Genomic DNA, 16,063 nt, shown 5'->3' on the forward strand with positions numbered 1-16,063 from the left:
GCCCCTTCCCAGCTCCCTCAGGAATTCTCCAGCCCTTTCCATCTCCCTCAGGAATTCTCCAGCCCTTCCCAGCTCCCTCAGGAATTCTCCAGCCCTTTCCAGCTCCCCCAGCCCCTCCTGGTACTCCCAGCCCCTTCCCAGCTCCGTTCCCTGGACACTCTCCAGCCCCTCAGGGTCCTTCTTGTCATGAGGGGCCCAACACTGACCCCAGCAAGAAATGTTGCCAAGTTTCAATTCCTTCCCATTTTCAAGCAATTCTGTCTCCTCTGTCTCTCCTGCAGGAGTTGAGGGTCTCGCTGCTCTCCCTGCTTGTGTTCCCAAGCATTCAGGATGCTTTCTCCAAAGTCTTTGAATAATTTGATGTATTTAAGATACATTCAGCAGTTTTCCCTCCCTCAGTTTGCCCCCAGAAGCTCCCTGCCAGTGCTGAAGGGCAGGAGGAAGCTGTGACTGAGCAGTTTTTGCAGAGGGGCACTGACAGTGCCTCCTGGCAGGACTTGTCCCCTGGACCTGGCACTGGGCAGTGCTGGCACAGAGCTGACTGTGTTCCCACATTCTCCCAAAAGTCATGGAACAGAGGCTCCCACAGTGCTTACACACCTTGTGTGGCTCTAGCTTGCTGCCTCTCAGGGGCTGTGCTCCTCAGGATTGTCAGTTCTGTGGTTGGTTTGAAGCTCCAGGTGAGCTCAGGGACACGGCAGAGCAGCCAGATTTTGGTGAGATACAGGTCAGGGTTTGTACTGTGTGCAAACAAAGTGTAACTGCAGCCTCTGTCCGAGTTTTAGAGCTAAATGCCATTGGAGTGTTTATCTTTGGTGTGGTGTGGCACCCTTGGAGCCAGATGGCCTCAGGAGCCGCTCTGTTGGCACAGGAGCCACGGCCAGCCTGGCACTGAAGCCCTGAGCCCAGAGCTGAGCTCTGAGTTTCTCCTGTGAAACCTTTAGTGCTCCCACCTGGAGAGCTGTGTCCATGTCAGAGCCCCCAGCAAAACATAGAGATGGAGCTGGGGTGAGTCCAGAGGAGGCCATGGAGATGCTCTGAAGGCTGAAACCCCTCTGGAGCCAGGCTGGGAGAGCTGGGGCCTTCAGCCTGGAGAAGAGAAGGCTCTGGAGACACTAGAGTCGCTTTCAGTGCTTGAAGGGGCTCCAGGAAAGCTGGAGAGATATTTGGGATAAGAGCCTGGAGTGACAGGACAAAGGGGAATGGCTTCCCATGGACAGAGTGCAGGGTTAGATGGAATACTGGGAAAGAATTCATCCCTGTGAGACTGGTGAGGCCCTGGCACAGGTTGCCCAGAGAAGCTGCCCCTGGATCCCTGGCAGTGTCCAAGGCCAGGCTGGATGGGGTTTGGAGCAGCCTGGGATAGTGGAAGGTGTCCCTGCCATGACAGGGGTGCAGCGGGCTGGGTTTGAAGGTCCCTTCCAGCACAGACCATTGTGGGATTGTGTGATTGTGTGATTCTCCTGGTCAGACTGCAGAGCAGGCAGGGCTCAGGCAGGGGATGGGCAGTTCCCATCTCCATGACCTGCTGCAGCCCCTGGCCCAGCGTGGCTCCAGGGCCGTGCAGGACCGGGCAGGGCTGCAGCCCAGCCGTGTTCTCGGTGTTGTTGCCTGTGTGAAGGCACTGCCAGCACTGTCATGCTCTGAGGGGTGACAGATGTGGCAGTGGTGAGAGCAGCCCCTGGGAGCCCACTGCTCAGTGCTCCTGGTCCTGCCAGGTGCTGGCTCTGTGGGTACAAGGGGAGCTGGTGTGCAGGGTGGTGTCCTGTGCTCTGTGCCACGAGAGGGCCACTCTTCCTCATGGGGGACGTGTGCATGGCCCAGGGCAGGACCCTTGGCAGCACCCAGGGCAGCAGGAGCATTTGAGTGCCTGCCTGGGAGCTGGAGAACCTGCCTGGTGGTGACTCACCTGCCAAGCTCAGCCCTGTGCCTGGAACAGTTTGGCTGTAAACTTCCGTGGTGGCACAGGCAGCTTCAGTGTTCGTAGCCACTCCTCACCCCACGTCTTCCAGCACTGGTGTGGCCACATGGGTGTACAGAATCACAGAACCATTAAGGCTGGAAAAGCCCTTTAAGGCCATCAAGTCCAACCATCCACCAGCACCACCACCATGTTCATCACTAAACTATTTATATTCTCAAGTGCCACGTCCACATTCTTGGAACACTTGGAGGAGGTTACTTGGTTCACCTTCAGCTGAGAGTGACCCCTTCCCTTTTTGTGGGAAAGGGATACCTGATGTCCAACCTAGACCTCCCCTGATGAAATCTGAGGATCTTACCTCTTGTCCTGTTGTTAGTTACTTGGGAGCAGAGCCCAGTGCCCACCTGGCTGCACCCTCCTGCCAGGGAGTTGTGGAATGAGAAGGTTCCCCCTGAGCTTCCTTTTCTCCAGGCTGAGCCCCTCCTGCTCCTTCAGCCAGTTCTCATCAGACTTGTGCTCCAGATCCTTGTGTACACACCTGGTCCCACAGTTAAGCAGGATTTAGTGGTCAGGAGGACCCTGGCAATGAGCAGAGCTGGGCTCTGACCCATCCCAGGACACCCACCTGCATTTCATAGCCAGTCTGAGGGTGCTGCAGTCAGATGTGCTTCCACCTAATCAAATTTGGTGCTCAGTAGCTTTATCCTTTGGCTTGGTTGAACATTGGTGCTGGGTGTTCTGTGTGGGCAGCACCGTTGGCTCCTCTGGGAGATGCAGGAGGAGCTGCCGTGGTGCTGCTGCCTTGGGCACGAGCACAGGCTGGGCTCCCACCCTGCAGCTGGTCTCTGCTCCCCTTCTGCTGGCAGCTGCTGTCCAGAGCTGCAGCACCCAAAAACTGGGTGTGTGTGGGCTGGGAGAAGAGCTTTTCTCCTTCTGAATTGGCGTGGGACAGCAAGAGTTCTCCGAGGGGCAGAAAGGCTGTGGGAAGAGCTGAGGGGGCTCTGACATTGCTGGGCCTGTTCAGGGGAGGACAAGAGTACTCAGTGCTCTCTGTCCAGGTGGCTGTGCCCCAGCCTCAGCTGCTCTGTGCCTGACTGAGCCCAGTTATTCCCCTGTCCTCCCACCAAAAGCTGGGCTGGGTCACATCATCCCCGTGTCCTCTCAGGGACAGCTCTGCCTCTCGTCAGCGTGTGCCCCAGCACTGGTGGTGTCAGCTCGTGGGGGTGGCCTCGTGTACAGGGTACACTGGGTACACAGGGTACACAGGGTGTGCTGGGCACACGGGTGACACGTGCATCCGTTCCAGGGCATCGTGGGGAACCTGTCCAGTGGCAAGTCTGCCCTGGTGCACCGCTACCTGACCGGCACCTACGTGCAGGAGGAGTCTCCAGAGGGTAAGGTCTGGTTCTTGGGCTGCCTGGGGGTGGGCTGGGTCCTCACTCCTCTCCCTGGTGCTGAAGGTGATCCCAGTCCCTGCACGTCCTCCCCCACTGCCGTGGGGCTCTGCTGCTCCCCCAGCCCTCGTTTGGGGTGTCCCCTGCTTGCACCCCCTCACTGACCGGCAGCTTTGCCCCCCCAAGGTGGCCGCTTTAAGAAGGAGATCGTGGTGGATGGTCAGAGCTACTTGCTGCTGATTCGAGATGAAGGGGGCCCCCCTGAGCTCCAGGTAGGAGATCTGTCCTCCCTGTGGCCCGTTCCCAGCTGTGCTGATGGAGGGGCTGGGGGAGCTGTGTGCTGCCTGAGCCCGCTCGTGCCTGCCCTTGCCGGCTGCTCCGGGCTCGGCTCTCCAGCTGTAATCCTGTCTCCTCAGTTTGCTGCCTGGGTGGATGCAGTGGTGTTTGTCTTCAGCCTGGAGGATGAGATCAGCTTCCAGACCGTCTACAACTACTACCTGCGGCTCTGCAGCTACCGGAACACAGCGGAGGTGCCGATGGTGCTGGTGGGCACACAGGGTGAGCGGAGCCGGAGCTTCCCCCACACCCCCAGCCTCAGCACAGGCCAGCCCTGTGAGCACTGTGGGTGCTCCTGCTCCCTGAGCCTTCCTTGGGGCTGAAGGATGATGCTGAGACCCCAGCCCAGGGTGCTGAGGAGGGAGTTCCTGCTCACACCATCTCAGCTTCCCCACGGAGAGCTGCCTCATTCCATGGGGCTGCTCTCCTCTTGGAATGTCACAATTCTCTGCTGCTGCCTCCCCTCACTGTGCCAGCACAGGCAGGAGGGAACCCAGGGTGAAGAGTTTTCTGTGTGACAGTAGAGAGCAGGAGCAGGACATGGATGTAGGGAAAAGCTCTCCTGGCAGGACAGTTCCTGAGCACTGTGTGACCTGTTCCTGGCCAGGAAGAAGCCCTGAGGCCAGGAAGACAGGCAGGAGCAGTGGGAGGGAGTCACAGGGGGTCTGCTCCAGACCCCCATATTAAAAGCAGAACAAAATTGTTAAGCTTTGGATATTTAGAGATCGTGGCATGAATTTTAGGACTGAGTGATCGTGGCTGAGGAGGGGGGTGGCAGCATGCACTGTGGACACACAGGAGTGGGCAGGTAACGGGGTCAGTGCCCATTGTTCCAGACCAGGTGAGGTCCTAGACTTGATACAGGCACAAAACCATCTGGAGAGCTCGAGGAGGGCTTCCTCACAGTGCAGGTCCCAATTCTTCTGCCCCACCTGAGAAGTTCCCACTTTGAGGAGTTGGATTCCTCTTCGAAAGGAGGTTTATCCAGAACAGGCAAGCACTTGGTGACTATCTGGGATACAAATATCTGAGCCTGTATTTTACAGCTGTCCAGGAATTCCTTGGCTGTGGAGACACCCCAGCAGAGTTGACTTCCTCATTAAGGAATTAAACCAGGAGGATTTCTCCCTTGGATTCTTTAACATGTAGGGCTTGGCCATGAGCCCTAAAATAGTGGAGACTGACAAATGTGTTTTATTTGGCAGCTGGGGCTGCCTGGCCTTGGTCCCCACACCTCCCAGAGGTGTTCTGCCTCTGTCTGCTGAAATGTCAGTGGCTGGGTGGTTTAGGAAATTGAGTCTGGTTCATTTACAGAGATTCATCCATTTTTCTACGAAGATGGGACTTAGAACACAGGGATTTATGGGGCAGTGCTATGGAGGGGGCTCCTCCCTGTGAAGGGAGGGAGGGAGGCCAGAAGTGTCATGGGACCAGTGGATAGGTGGGACAGGGTCCTTGTCTTTCAGCCTCGTGTCCCTTTGGTTTGCAGATGCCATCAGTGCCAGCAACCCCCGCGTCATCGACGACTCCCGGGCACGGAAGCTCTCCAATGATTTGAAGCGCTGCACTTACTACGAGACCTGTGCTACCTACGGCCTGAACGTGGAGAGGGTCTTCCAGGACGGTACCTGCAGCCCTGTTGGGGTGCCTGGGCAGGACAGGGCAGCAGTGTGCTCTCACAGAGGAGTTTGTGCTGCCCTTGCAGTAGGAAAGCAGCACCTGAACTGGATGGGGCAGCTGTTCCTCATGGGAACAAGTGTGAGGGAGCATTCCTGCTTAGGCTTGGAGAGGGGTCTGCAGCACAGTGATGCTGAGGGGCACAGGAAACCTGCACCACCTCCTGGGAGTTCGCCATCTGCTTAAATAAACTGTGGCCTTACCCTAAAGGGGATTGTGTGTTCCCTCTAGGGGAGCAGGGAACAGGACAGGACAAGGGGGAATGGCCTGAATGCTGATGGGATGAGGTGTTTCTGGAGGGGGTAAGTGATTCTTCCTAGTGAGCACTGGTGGGTCATGATGCAGCTGGTTTGGCATCTGCTGGATCCTGGTGCAGCTGGTTTGGGGTCTTGTGGAGTCCTGGCAGTCACAGACTCTGTGATGACCTTGCCTCACATGGCAATCCAGTTTCCATCAGGCCTTGTCTTTATAAGACTTCTTCCACACAAGGTGCCAGCCCAGATGCCAGCAGACCTACCCTGGGCAGGCTGGGGAGGATGTCTGCCTCCCACAGCAGGAGCAGGGAGAGCTGCCCTCAGGGGTTGCTGCTTGCCTGTGCTGTGTGGAGTGTGTGCTCAGCTCTGTTTCTAGAGAGCCCTTCCCTGCCCCTGTCCTGGGTGGTGCCACAGGCAGTGGCTGCTGGCTGTTTTGGAGAGCAGGGCAATGTGCTGGCACAGGAGCTTGAGGCAGTGAGCTGTCCCTGGGTGTTCACAGACCGCTCTTCCCACACACACACGTGGTGCTGCAGGCTGGGGGGATGCTCCAAGACACAAAACCTGGGATCTCCATCTTCAGCAGCTGCATGGGGATTCTCCAAGAGCTGGCTGGGCCTGGCTGTTGTGCCAGCACAGTGCAGGAGCAGCAGAGACCCCGTTCCTCAGAGTGGTTTTGGTTGGGTCTGTAGCCTGGAGCTGTGTGTGGCTGAGCTGTGCTGGGTCTGGAGCACGTTGCAGTGTGTACCTGATGCTGCTGGCACCTTTGTGGCTGAGGCTGTGTCTGGGCTGCTGAAGGTCACCGTGAGAAAGACACGTGGCAGGAGAACAGGGGTCACTTCCCCTTGCTGGTTTCTCATTTGCTGGCAGGATTCCCCCTGGAGGTGCTGCTCACTTTGTGGGAATTGTGCTCCTCCATCCTTCCCCAGTCCACAGATGTCACAGTGACTTCTGAGAGGACGGGATCTTGGTACTGCCAGGAGGTGGCCCTGGCACAAGCAGGGACAGTGCCCTAGGCTGGGCTGTCCTGCAGTGTGTGCTCCTGAAGGGGAGGTTTGTGTGGTCCCCTCATGGCAGAGCCCTGCTGAGGTGGGAGCTGGTATGGAATGTGCCTTCTGTCCTCTTGGCTCCAAAGAGGTCTGATTAAAGAACTTTATTCTCAGGATTGCCCAGTTCCTGTCTGCAGAAATCCGGGGTTCAGATTCAGTAGATGCCAGGACAGTTTGCAAGGAGCCATCGGTGTGGGAGGTCTCAATTCTTGGGCTTCATTTTAAGGGTGTTTCTGTGCCAAGGAAAGGTCAGGGAGCACCTAGCCACGGTCACCTTGGCAGTGCTCCTGAGGAGGACTGAGTGACCCAGCAGCTGTGCTGCCCTGGGCTGTGGGTGACTTCTTGAGCTTCACCTCTGCTGCAGACCCCAAGTGCATGGTCCTGCCTCTCCTCTGCCCTGAGCACTGGGGAGGGCAGGAGAGGACAGCCAGCAGCTCCATAGCCCAGGAGCTGTGGCTGAGGTGCTGGTGGCATTGCTGCTCTCCACTGTCCCCCTCAAAGACGGGGAACATCCAGCACGAGCCCCCAGGGAGGCTCTGGATCCCCTGCCCAGGGCACATCTGCCATCCCAGTGCTGGCTGGGCACACCCCCCCACCAGGGGCCAGGAAATGCCCAGGAAGAGCCCTCAGGCTCTGCTGTTGTGGGCAGGGAGCCTGGCAGAGGCTCTGCCCATCTGCACCACTGCTGCTAATGAGGAATTAACTGTGGGGCCACACTGGAGGGACAACATCTCCCCAGTCCTGAAATGAGGCACCTTGAGGTGACCTTTACCTTTCTGTGTGCTGGGCCCAGTCTCTTCTACCTCCTGAACAGTCAGACTTTTCTGGGCTCATTTCTGCCATCCCTTACACCAGTCTTTGTTCCAGTTTCTCTGGTTGCCACTCACAGCTCTGCTGTACCACCAGTGAGGTGTGTCCTGCTGCCCAGTGTCCCCCAGTGCTGCTCTGGGTACCAGCACCTCAGTATCCCTGTGTTTCAGAGCAAACCCAGCAGTCCAAGTCTGGACAGAGGAAGAGCATGCAAAGGTCCCTAGTGACCCAGCAGGGATTCTACAGAGAACTCCTCAGGGTGTCACCTTACAGACCCACAAGGCCCAGACTGATGGAGGTGGCATTTGCCAGGGCAGCTCTGTCCAGTACCTGGCTCCTGGAGTTGCCACGAGGGGTGGCTGAGAAGTGCTGGACTGCCCAGGGATTGTCCTGCAGCAGGCCTGGAGCTCATAGCAGACCAGGGCTCGTGGTGTCTCCGTGATGTCCATGGTGGGGAGTTGCTGCTCTTTGTGATGCCCGAGAGGGCAGGTGGCCTCTGGGGACGCAGCCTGAGCAGTGCAGGGAAGGGCCTGGGTGTCACTGAAGCCTTCCAGAAATCTGTGGGTGGAGGAAGCTGCTTTCTGAACTCTGACCCTGTCCCTTTCTCCCTTTTCCAGTGGCTCAGAAGGTGGTGGCTCTCCGGAAGAAGCACCAGCTGTCCATCGGCCCCTGCAAGTCCCTGCCCAACTCACCCAGCCACTCATCTGTTTCTGCAGCCTCCATTCCTTCTGTCCACATCAACCAGGTGGGGAATGGGAGTGGGGAAAGCCAAGGACCTCTTGTGCTCTCCCCACCCTCAGCTCAGTACCCAGCAGCTCAGGCTCAGACTTGCACTGCTGCTCTGGGCTGGCTCTTTGGGAGAGCAGAGCTGTCACCCTGGTACTTCTGGCATAGCCCAGGGGAGCTGGGGCTGCCCCGTCTCTGCAAGTGTCCCAGGCCAGCTTGGAGCAGCTGGGTCTAGGGGAGGATGTCCCTGCCCATGGCAGGAGGTGGAGTGAGATCTACTTGAAGGTCCCTTCCAATCCAAAGCACTCCATGATTTTATGATTGTGTGACAGTTTGCTTGCCTTGAGGTCAGGTTTCATGTCTAAGCCTTTGGCTCTGGCCCAGAGCGTGCTGTGCTGTGCAGACACGCAGCAGAGCCATGAGCAGTGTGTGGGGAGCTCTTGGGCAGCACAGTGGGTGTGAGAGGGTGATGCTCTGGCTGCCCCAGCTGGGCTGCTCGGCTCCTGCTTGCCCTGGGCTCAGGAAGCTGAGGTCTGAGTGCACATCCATCTGAGGGCTTCTGAGGGGCTTCTGAGAGGATGGACCTGTGGAAAGGTGGGTTCAGTGGTGGTCTGAAGGAGCAGAACAGGGAAGGAGGTTCCCTCCCCTCTGCCACAGGAAGGGCTCTGTGCTGTTGGTTGCCAAGGTCTTGGTGTGGGGAAGATAGTGATGCCATAGGTGTTGGTTCTGTGGTCCTGGAGCAGAGCTGAGGGCAGGACAAGCTCCATGCTGAGGGGCTGGGGAAGGAGAGCCTTTGGGCAGCCACCTCTCTGCATTCAAGCTTTGCTACATCCCCAGTGCCTGCAGAAATACTGGCCGGGTGACTGGTGAGGAAGAAGGGAGAGATCCTGGGCTCCATTGCTCCCCAGGCAGCAGATTCCACCTCTGGAGCAACGGGCACACAGAATCACAGGAGCTGTGACAGGGGCTGCAGGAAGGCTGCCTGTGACTGAGGGACAGCACATGTAGCTGATGAGTTTTTGTTAAGGGGATTGCCTTTGAAACTCTTTGTGTGTCAGAACCGCCTGGGCCCACCACGGGAGCCTGTCCCTGCACAGACCTGAGCCATATCTGCAGCCAGCAGCTACCTGGTTGTAGAGGTTCCTAAAGCTGGATTGCAAGTAGGTGAGTGCAGGTTTTTGCAGAGACCTGTGCCAGCCTCCTGGTGCTCCAGGTCACCGGGACACCAGCAAGTTCAGGTAAAGTCTGTGTGGCTGCTGGGGGAGGCTGTGAAGCCAGGTTCTGTCAGTGTGCTTGTGTCCAGAAAGCTGGGGACAAGTCCAGTGGGAGACATCCAAGGTGGAGAGCAAAGTCCCAGGGAAATACAGATTTGAGTGTCTGTGGTAATTTGGGGGTTTCATTAGCAAACTCTGTACAGTGTCAGCCTGGTTGGGAAGGAGCAGCCATATATCCTGGAAAGGAAGCAAGAGGCTGATGGCCAAAATCAGCATTTCTGAGGGGAGCTGGACACTTGTTTAGTGTTTTATTTCATGTCCAAAGTGTGAGAAGAGTTCCAGTAAATATGTGTCCTTGGCACTGGCTGTGCCAGGCAGGCAGTGTGTTTACCATGAAGCTGAAAAGTGTTCCCTGTGCTCCCTCTGGGTTCCCCAGTCTGAATCCAGTCACTTGTGACTGCATGGAACCTGAAGGAGTAGCAAAAATGTGTGGGAGGGAAGAGACCCCAAAGTGGGGGGAAAGTAAGCACTTGACTGAGTTAGCTGAGGATTGAGTGCAGAGATAGGCCAAACCTGACCTAAAATACACAGGTGTAACGTGGAAGAGCTCCTTAAGGAAATGGGGCATTCAACAAAAAAGGTGGATTTAGGACTGACTGTGGGGAAGGAAATTTTGGAAGAGTTTTCTAACTGCATGTCATGAGCTTTGTGAGGTGATTGCTCAGAGCTGTCCCTGCTTTCCTCTCCTTTCCTTCCCACAGAGCAGCTCTCAGCACGGCCTGCAGACGCCGTCTGCGTAGAGGAGGTGAATTCTGGCCTCCTGCTCGGGGACACAGCTTTGCTCTCTGTACCTTGCTGTGCTCCTGCCTTGGCTGGAGGGATGTAGGGAGCTGTGGTGGGAAGCAGAGCTGTGAAGGGAAGTAATGCAGCTCACAGGGATTGTGGCTTGTGCCCCTCCCCAGACCTGCTCTGTGCCTGTCCAAGCCGTGCCCCTCCTGCCCTCAGCAGCCCTGGGCCCCACAGGGGTGATCAAAGTCCATTTGTGTTCCTGGGGTCTTGTGTGGTCCCACCACAAACTCTCCTGGTGCCAATGGCCCCTGCAGTGATCTCTGCCCTCCTCTCCCCCGTTACTAAAGACACTTCTAAAAACAGTGAAGCAATGGTGGGTGATGCTAAAATGCCATGAAGTGTTTGTTTAGCTGTTCTTGCATGGGCTCAGAAGTGAGATTCTGGAGCTGCTCCCCACCACCCTCAGGGAAAATCCATGTGGCTTTGGGAAACAAATTGACCCCTAAGTGATGGTTCTGACAGGGAACTGGGCAGAGCAGCCCACACACCCAGGTGTGTGCTCAGGCTGCCCAGGTGGGTACTGGGGAGCAGTGCCCTGGTGTCCCCTGCTCCTGGCCCAGCAGTTCGTGCTGGGGCAGCTCTGGGAGGGGGTGGACAGGCTCGCTCTGCCAGGAAGGACCAACGGGAGAGTGACGAGGTGTTTGTGGAGCAGAGCTGAACTCTGCCATAGCTCAGGGTTTCTCGTTTGCTTTTGCAAGTCAGAGAGCTGTAACTGACACAGAGAAAACAGGAAAAAGAGTTTAGGAACACAGGACTTAACATGGAGATGAGGTGGAGAGAAGCCAGAGAAAAAACACAATTAGGAGCTTTGGTTTGCCTTGTGGCACAGGTGTCAGTGTGCACAGGTGAGACATGCACGTGGGACAGAAGGATTCCCTTCCAGTACTGCCTGGGAGGGGCAGGAGGAGTCTGGAACAGTGGGACTGGCATCTGGGGGACAGGATGAGGCCCTGGAACAACAGGATTGGCATTTAGGGGCAGGAGGAGCCCCTGGAACTGGGATTGGCAGTCCTGCTGTGGGCCTGGTCTGGCCCAAGCTTCGGGGAGCTTCCAGCTGCAAAGGCACTTTTCTTGGAATGGAAACAAGGGGGGCCCCTCAAAGGGCTTCTTATGGGAGGTAGAAGCTGGGACCCAGCCCTGTCCTGTCTCTTGTTTTGGGCACAACTCTTCTGGAAATAGCTTTGCACTACTGGCTGAGCCAAGCTAACGTTCTTGGAAATGGCCACTGCTTGTGTGGTCTGTCAGCTGGACCAGTCCTGCGTGGTTACTGGGAGAGGAGGGACTCCACAGGACCCTGGTGATTTTGTTACCCATATGTCTGGAGGATTCTCTTCTCCTGGGACAGTGGTGCTGTGGATGTGTCCTGTTCTCCTTGCACAGTGGATGATTGTCTTGGGAACCAGCCAAATGCCCTAGTTTCATTTCTGCCTTTGGGAGTTTGGGGCTTTTTCTCTTACTCTGCAGCAGTGCCTGGAGCCTGGAGGACATTGCTCCATCCATGGGGAGGGAGAGGGAGCTGTAGGAGCAGGTCAGCCCTGGTCAGTGTTTTCCACCAGCTCTCATGAGTCACTAGATGTGCTCAGTGGGTCCCTGACCCTGTGTACTGTGTTCAGCAGGAGCCAGGGCCAGCCCTGGAGTCCTCCCCTGGGGACACAGATCTGTCCCTTTGGCCTTCCCAGTGGCTTGAGGTGTGTGGGTCTGCACCCTCTGGAGCAGGCACCTCGTACTCCCCAGAGCCCAGCAGCCCCAGGGAAAGCTCTTCTCTGCTGCCTTGGGCTGTCCTGTCTGTATCTGGCCCACACCTGCTGCTGAGAGAGCAGCTTGGATGGGTTTGGGAATCCCACTCCTCACTTGGCCCTGCCTCCCACCCTGCTCCCTCCTGGCAGCTCCTGGCCCTTGTCTGCAGGGAGGGGAAGGGAGTTTCTCAGGCCAGTGGGTGCTTGCAACACCTGCAGAGTTGTTCTACCTGATTTCCTCTCTTTTGCTGCCCCGTTCTCAGTCTTTCTTCAGGACCTCTGGGATGCCTTTGGGAGTTCCCCAGGCTGTGGGTGAGTCACTGTTGTGTTTGCTGTGGGATGGCAGTTTGTCTTTCTGCCAAGAAACTGGTTCTCAGCAGCTGGAGGAGGTTACACAGGTACCTCCTGCAGGTACCTGACAGGCTGCTGGAGGGAGCTGGGTGCTCCCCTGGGCCTTGGGTGCTGCTGCCATCCCCGCTGTGCTCTGGGCTGCCCGGTATCACGGCTCTTCTCCATGGCCTCGCTCTGCCTTCCTGCACGGGCTCTTTGGGGCCACTTGGAGAGCCTTCATCCAGACTTGAGTGAGAGATCAGGTGAAGGAGGTGGAAAATCAAAGTTTGCAAGTGAAATGAAGCCCCGAGGGCAGCTCACCTGAGCTGGTAACAGCGCTCGCTGGCCTGCTGCAGCACGTTCTGTCAGAGCTCAGGAGCTGCAGCAGCAGGTGTTGGCATTTCCTCCTGGAAGCCTGTGTCCCGTTGTCTGCTCTGCTCCTGCCCACTTTCCATCGTCCATATGCTCCTCTGGCTTCTCCCTTCTTCCTGCAGACACCAGGTTGGTATTTGCTCTTTGTGCTCTTCCACTCAGAGCCCTGCCCAAACTGCTTTTTCTGTCTCAGACCTTGTTAGGCCAGGAATTGCTGTCCTGAGCTCCAGCTGTGTTCTGCCCTTCCCAGGCACCCCGTGGCACTGTTGATGGATGCTCCTCCACCAGGTACACGCTGATGGGAAGGGTTTGTCCCACAGGTGTTCTGCTGTGTTCTCCGATTCCAGTGGTGACCACAGGCCTGTTCAGGTCCACCAGCAAAGTACCTGCCAATAGCAGACACATGGTACTGGCCCAGACCTGTCATCTTGTCAGGGTTCTCCTACATCCCTGAGATTTGTTCTGTGTCCCTGGATCCCACAGAAGTTCTGGAGCTCCCTGCTCCAGCAGAGCAGTTATGTCTCAGGATTGCCTGAGCCACTCTCTGTCTTTGAAGGATTTTCTCCTCTGCCCCCAAACTCGCCATAGCTTGCCTTCATAGCCTGGTGTGAGCCATCCTCCAGCCCCAGAGCCCTTCCTGAGGCTTGGTCTGTGGGACATGGGAGGCTCAGAGGTCAGTGTCCTTTGTCACTCAAGGACAGTAACCTTGGTTCCAGCACAAGGCAGACGTACAGGCTAAGGAAAGTTATTCTGGCCAGACAGAAATGACACACAGGACTGCAGGGAGTAAGTGAAATATAAACCAGGATGTAGCAGAATTTCTTCCTTGATGCTTTCATGTCCATCACCTGCATCTACAGTGTTTGTTACAGCTGCTCTGGCAGGAGTTCAGACTCTGCAGCCTCCTCAGAACTGGCTCCTCCCCGCAGTCACAGCATCATGAACATGCTGCCAAGGTCACCGAGACATGCCAAGCATGGCCAGGAGCTGGTCCTGGAGGGGCAGCCATGCCCAGCTCACTGTTCCATGTGGCAGGTTGTCTGTGTTGCTGCATCCTCCTTCTCTTCCCAACACTTGGAATATTTCACTTTCTTTGTCCTAGTTCACATATGGTGAATCAGCTGAACACAGACTGTGCATGTGTGCACTCAGTGGCCCTGGCAGGTGACATGTTGCTTCGCCCCTTTGTGTCCCTGGTGGTCCCCCTTCCCTGGGACAGCAGAACCTTCTTGTCCAGCACAGGGTTCCTCACCCTGCAGAGGAGCTCCCAGAGGACATTCCCTTCTCTGGACAGAGTTCCTAGCCTCTTGTACTTGTGGAAAAGCACAACCAGACCAGGTTCCCTCTTGTTCTGTGTTTCAGGACTTCAGAAATGTTTCTGATTCCAGACAGGCTGAGATTGTCTGGGCCACCCACCTGCTTACAGCATGGAGTTCTTTTCCTTGCTGTGCCTTCGTGAGGAGGAAGCTGAAATGCTGCTTGGGTGGCTTTTTCCTCTCTCAAGTTCTTGTTGTGTGTTCTCCCACATCTCTTGTCCAAGATGAGGGGATCCGTGGCTTGGTGGAGGTTGCACCTCTTTCTGAGACGGGGCTGTGGATCATGGTCAGTGCTCTGCCTGTGCAGCCCCTTTCATACCTCTCTGAACTGCTTGTGTCAGAATAAGGCTCTGATCCCACTGGGGCTGGGGGTCTCTCATGGAGCCCCTGCAGCAGATCATGTCCCTGTGTGGGCTCCATGCCTGCTCAGAGTGTAGGTGGGATGGAGGAAGTCACCGGGCCACTGAAGCCACCCCTCTGCGAGCGTGGAGCTGGGAGGAGGAGGAGGAGGAGGCTGTCCCTCCTGGGGTGCTGGAACTCACCTGCCCTTCTAGGGGCAGCTCCTCCACGTGTTTCTGAAATGCTGTTCAGAGCTGCCAGGGAGCTCAGGCTGCCGTGTGCCGTGTCAAAGTGACATGGCCTGGGCTGCAGACCTGAACTGTTTCCACGCTGTTTCTGGCATGTCCCTAAGCTGCTGTCCAGTGGCTGCCCACACTGCTGGCATGAGCAGGGGGGGAGTGAGCAGCCTTGTCTGGAAGAGCTGTGTTGGTGACGTGGCTGAATGGCTGCACAGTTGGATCTTCCTGTTGCCATGAAGTCCAGTGAGGTTTTAGGGAAGCCCCTTGTGTTTCCAGGCACAGCCATGGCTGTGGTGGTCTGCAGGCGTGGGAGGTGTGTGCCAGCCTCAGGGTCTGCTCAGACAGACCTCCAAACCAGCAGCAGAGATGGGCTTCACACAGAGCTTGGCCTTGGGGTGTGGCAGTGTGTGCTTCAGGACACGGGCAAGGGGAAGGCTGGAGTCCTGGGGACACACATCCCCATTGGCATCACGGCTGTCCTCGTGACACACAGAATGGGTGAGTGGGACTTGGAGCTGGGCAGGCTTTGGGCTGCCTCACAGCCTCATATCTGATGGGCTCAGGGAGAGGAAGGGTATGACTGCCCAAGGAGAGAGACTCTGGTCCTCTGTTCTGGGAGCAGGTGGAGGTGCCCTAGCTGTGCCCCTCTGCTGGACACAGCCACGTGGGACCCTGCTGCCTCAGGCCTTGTTCCACACCTAGGTTTGGAAGGGCTTCAGCTGCGTTTCTCTGGACATTTTCTGCCCTTCTCTTTGATTTCAGAACTTGAACATTTTACTGGTGAAAAAACTAGAGCAGAAAGAGAGGAAAGGCTTCACGAGCCCCTCTGTTGAGCAGGAGCAGTGCCTGGCATTGTATGTCTCTCTGGGTTTCCCATCTCTGGAAGTGTTCAAGGCCAGGTTGATTTGGGCTTGTAGCAATCTGGTATAGTGGAAGTTGTCCTTGCCCATGGCAGCGGGTTGGAACTAAATCATCTTTAAGGTCCCTTCCAACCGAAACGATTCCATGGTTTTTTGGACGTGACCCAGTCCCAGTCCTGCGCGGCACTCGGTGCCCTGGCACAGTGGTGTTCCTGCAGTCCTGCCCCCAGGTAGCCTGTCTCTGACCTCTCTGACCATCCATCTCCTCCTGCAGGCCACCAACGGTGGAGGAGCCTTCAGTGACTACTCCTCCTCTGTGCCCTCCACCCCAAGCATCAGCCAGCGGGAGCTGCGGATTGAGACCATCGCTGCCTCCAACACCCCCACCCCCATCCGCAAGCAGTCCAAGCGGCGCTCCAACATCTTCACGGTAAGCGGCACAGGGAGCCCAGGGCTCTGGGGGGGCTTTGGAGCAGAGGAGGGGGCAGGGGAGCGGGTCACAGCAGCCTGAGCCCACAGGTTCTCCTGCACGGCAGCCCGTGCTGCGCCGCAGGAGGGCAGGGGATGCAGGAGGGCTGGGGATGCAGGAGGGGAGGGGATGCAGGAGGACTGGGGATGCAGGAGGGGAGGGGATGCAGGAA

At 57.0% G+C, this 16,063-nt stretch overlaps 1 protein-coding gene across 4 annotated transcripts in view; it reads left to right on the top strand.

Annotated features, from left to right (window-relative positions):
* The window catches only part of AGAP3 (ArfGAP with GTPase domain, ankyrin repeat and PH domain 3), a 116,583-nt gene that overhangs the window by 44,384 nt on the left and 56,136 nt on the right, over window positions 1-16,063 (top strand). For all 4 annotated transcript variants that reach the window (XM_015617822.1, XM_015617823.1, XM_015617821.2 and 1 more), the window contains exons 3-8: window positions 3,231-3,318; window positions 3,505-3,590; window positions 3,735-3,876; window positions 5,144-5,278; window positions 8,059-8,186; window positions 15,697-15,852. In XM_015617822.1, coding sequence (XP_015473308.1) covers window positions 3,231-3,318; window positions 3,505-3,590; window positions 3,735-3,876; window positions 5,144-5,278; window positions 8,059-8,186; window positions 15,697-15,852 — 735 coding nt within the window. The remainder of the gene's footprint in view (window positions 1-3,230; window positions 3,319-3,504; window positions 3,591-3,734; window positions 3,877-5,143; window positions 5,279-8,058; window positions 8,187-15,696; window positions 15,853-16,063) is intronic.

The sequence above is a fragment of the Parus major genome, chromosome 2 (assembly GCF_001522545.3).
Source record: "Parus major isolate Abel chromosome 2, Parus_major1.1, whole genome shotgun sequence".
Classification (NCBI taxonomy): domain Eukaryota; kingdom Metazoa; phylum Chordata; class Aves; order Passeriformes; family Paridae; genus Parus; species Parus major.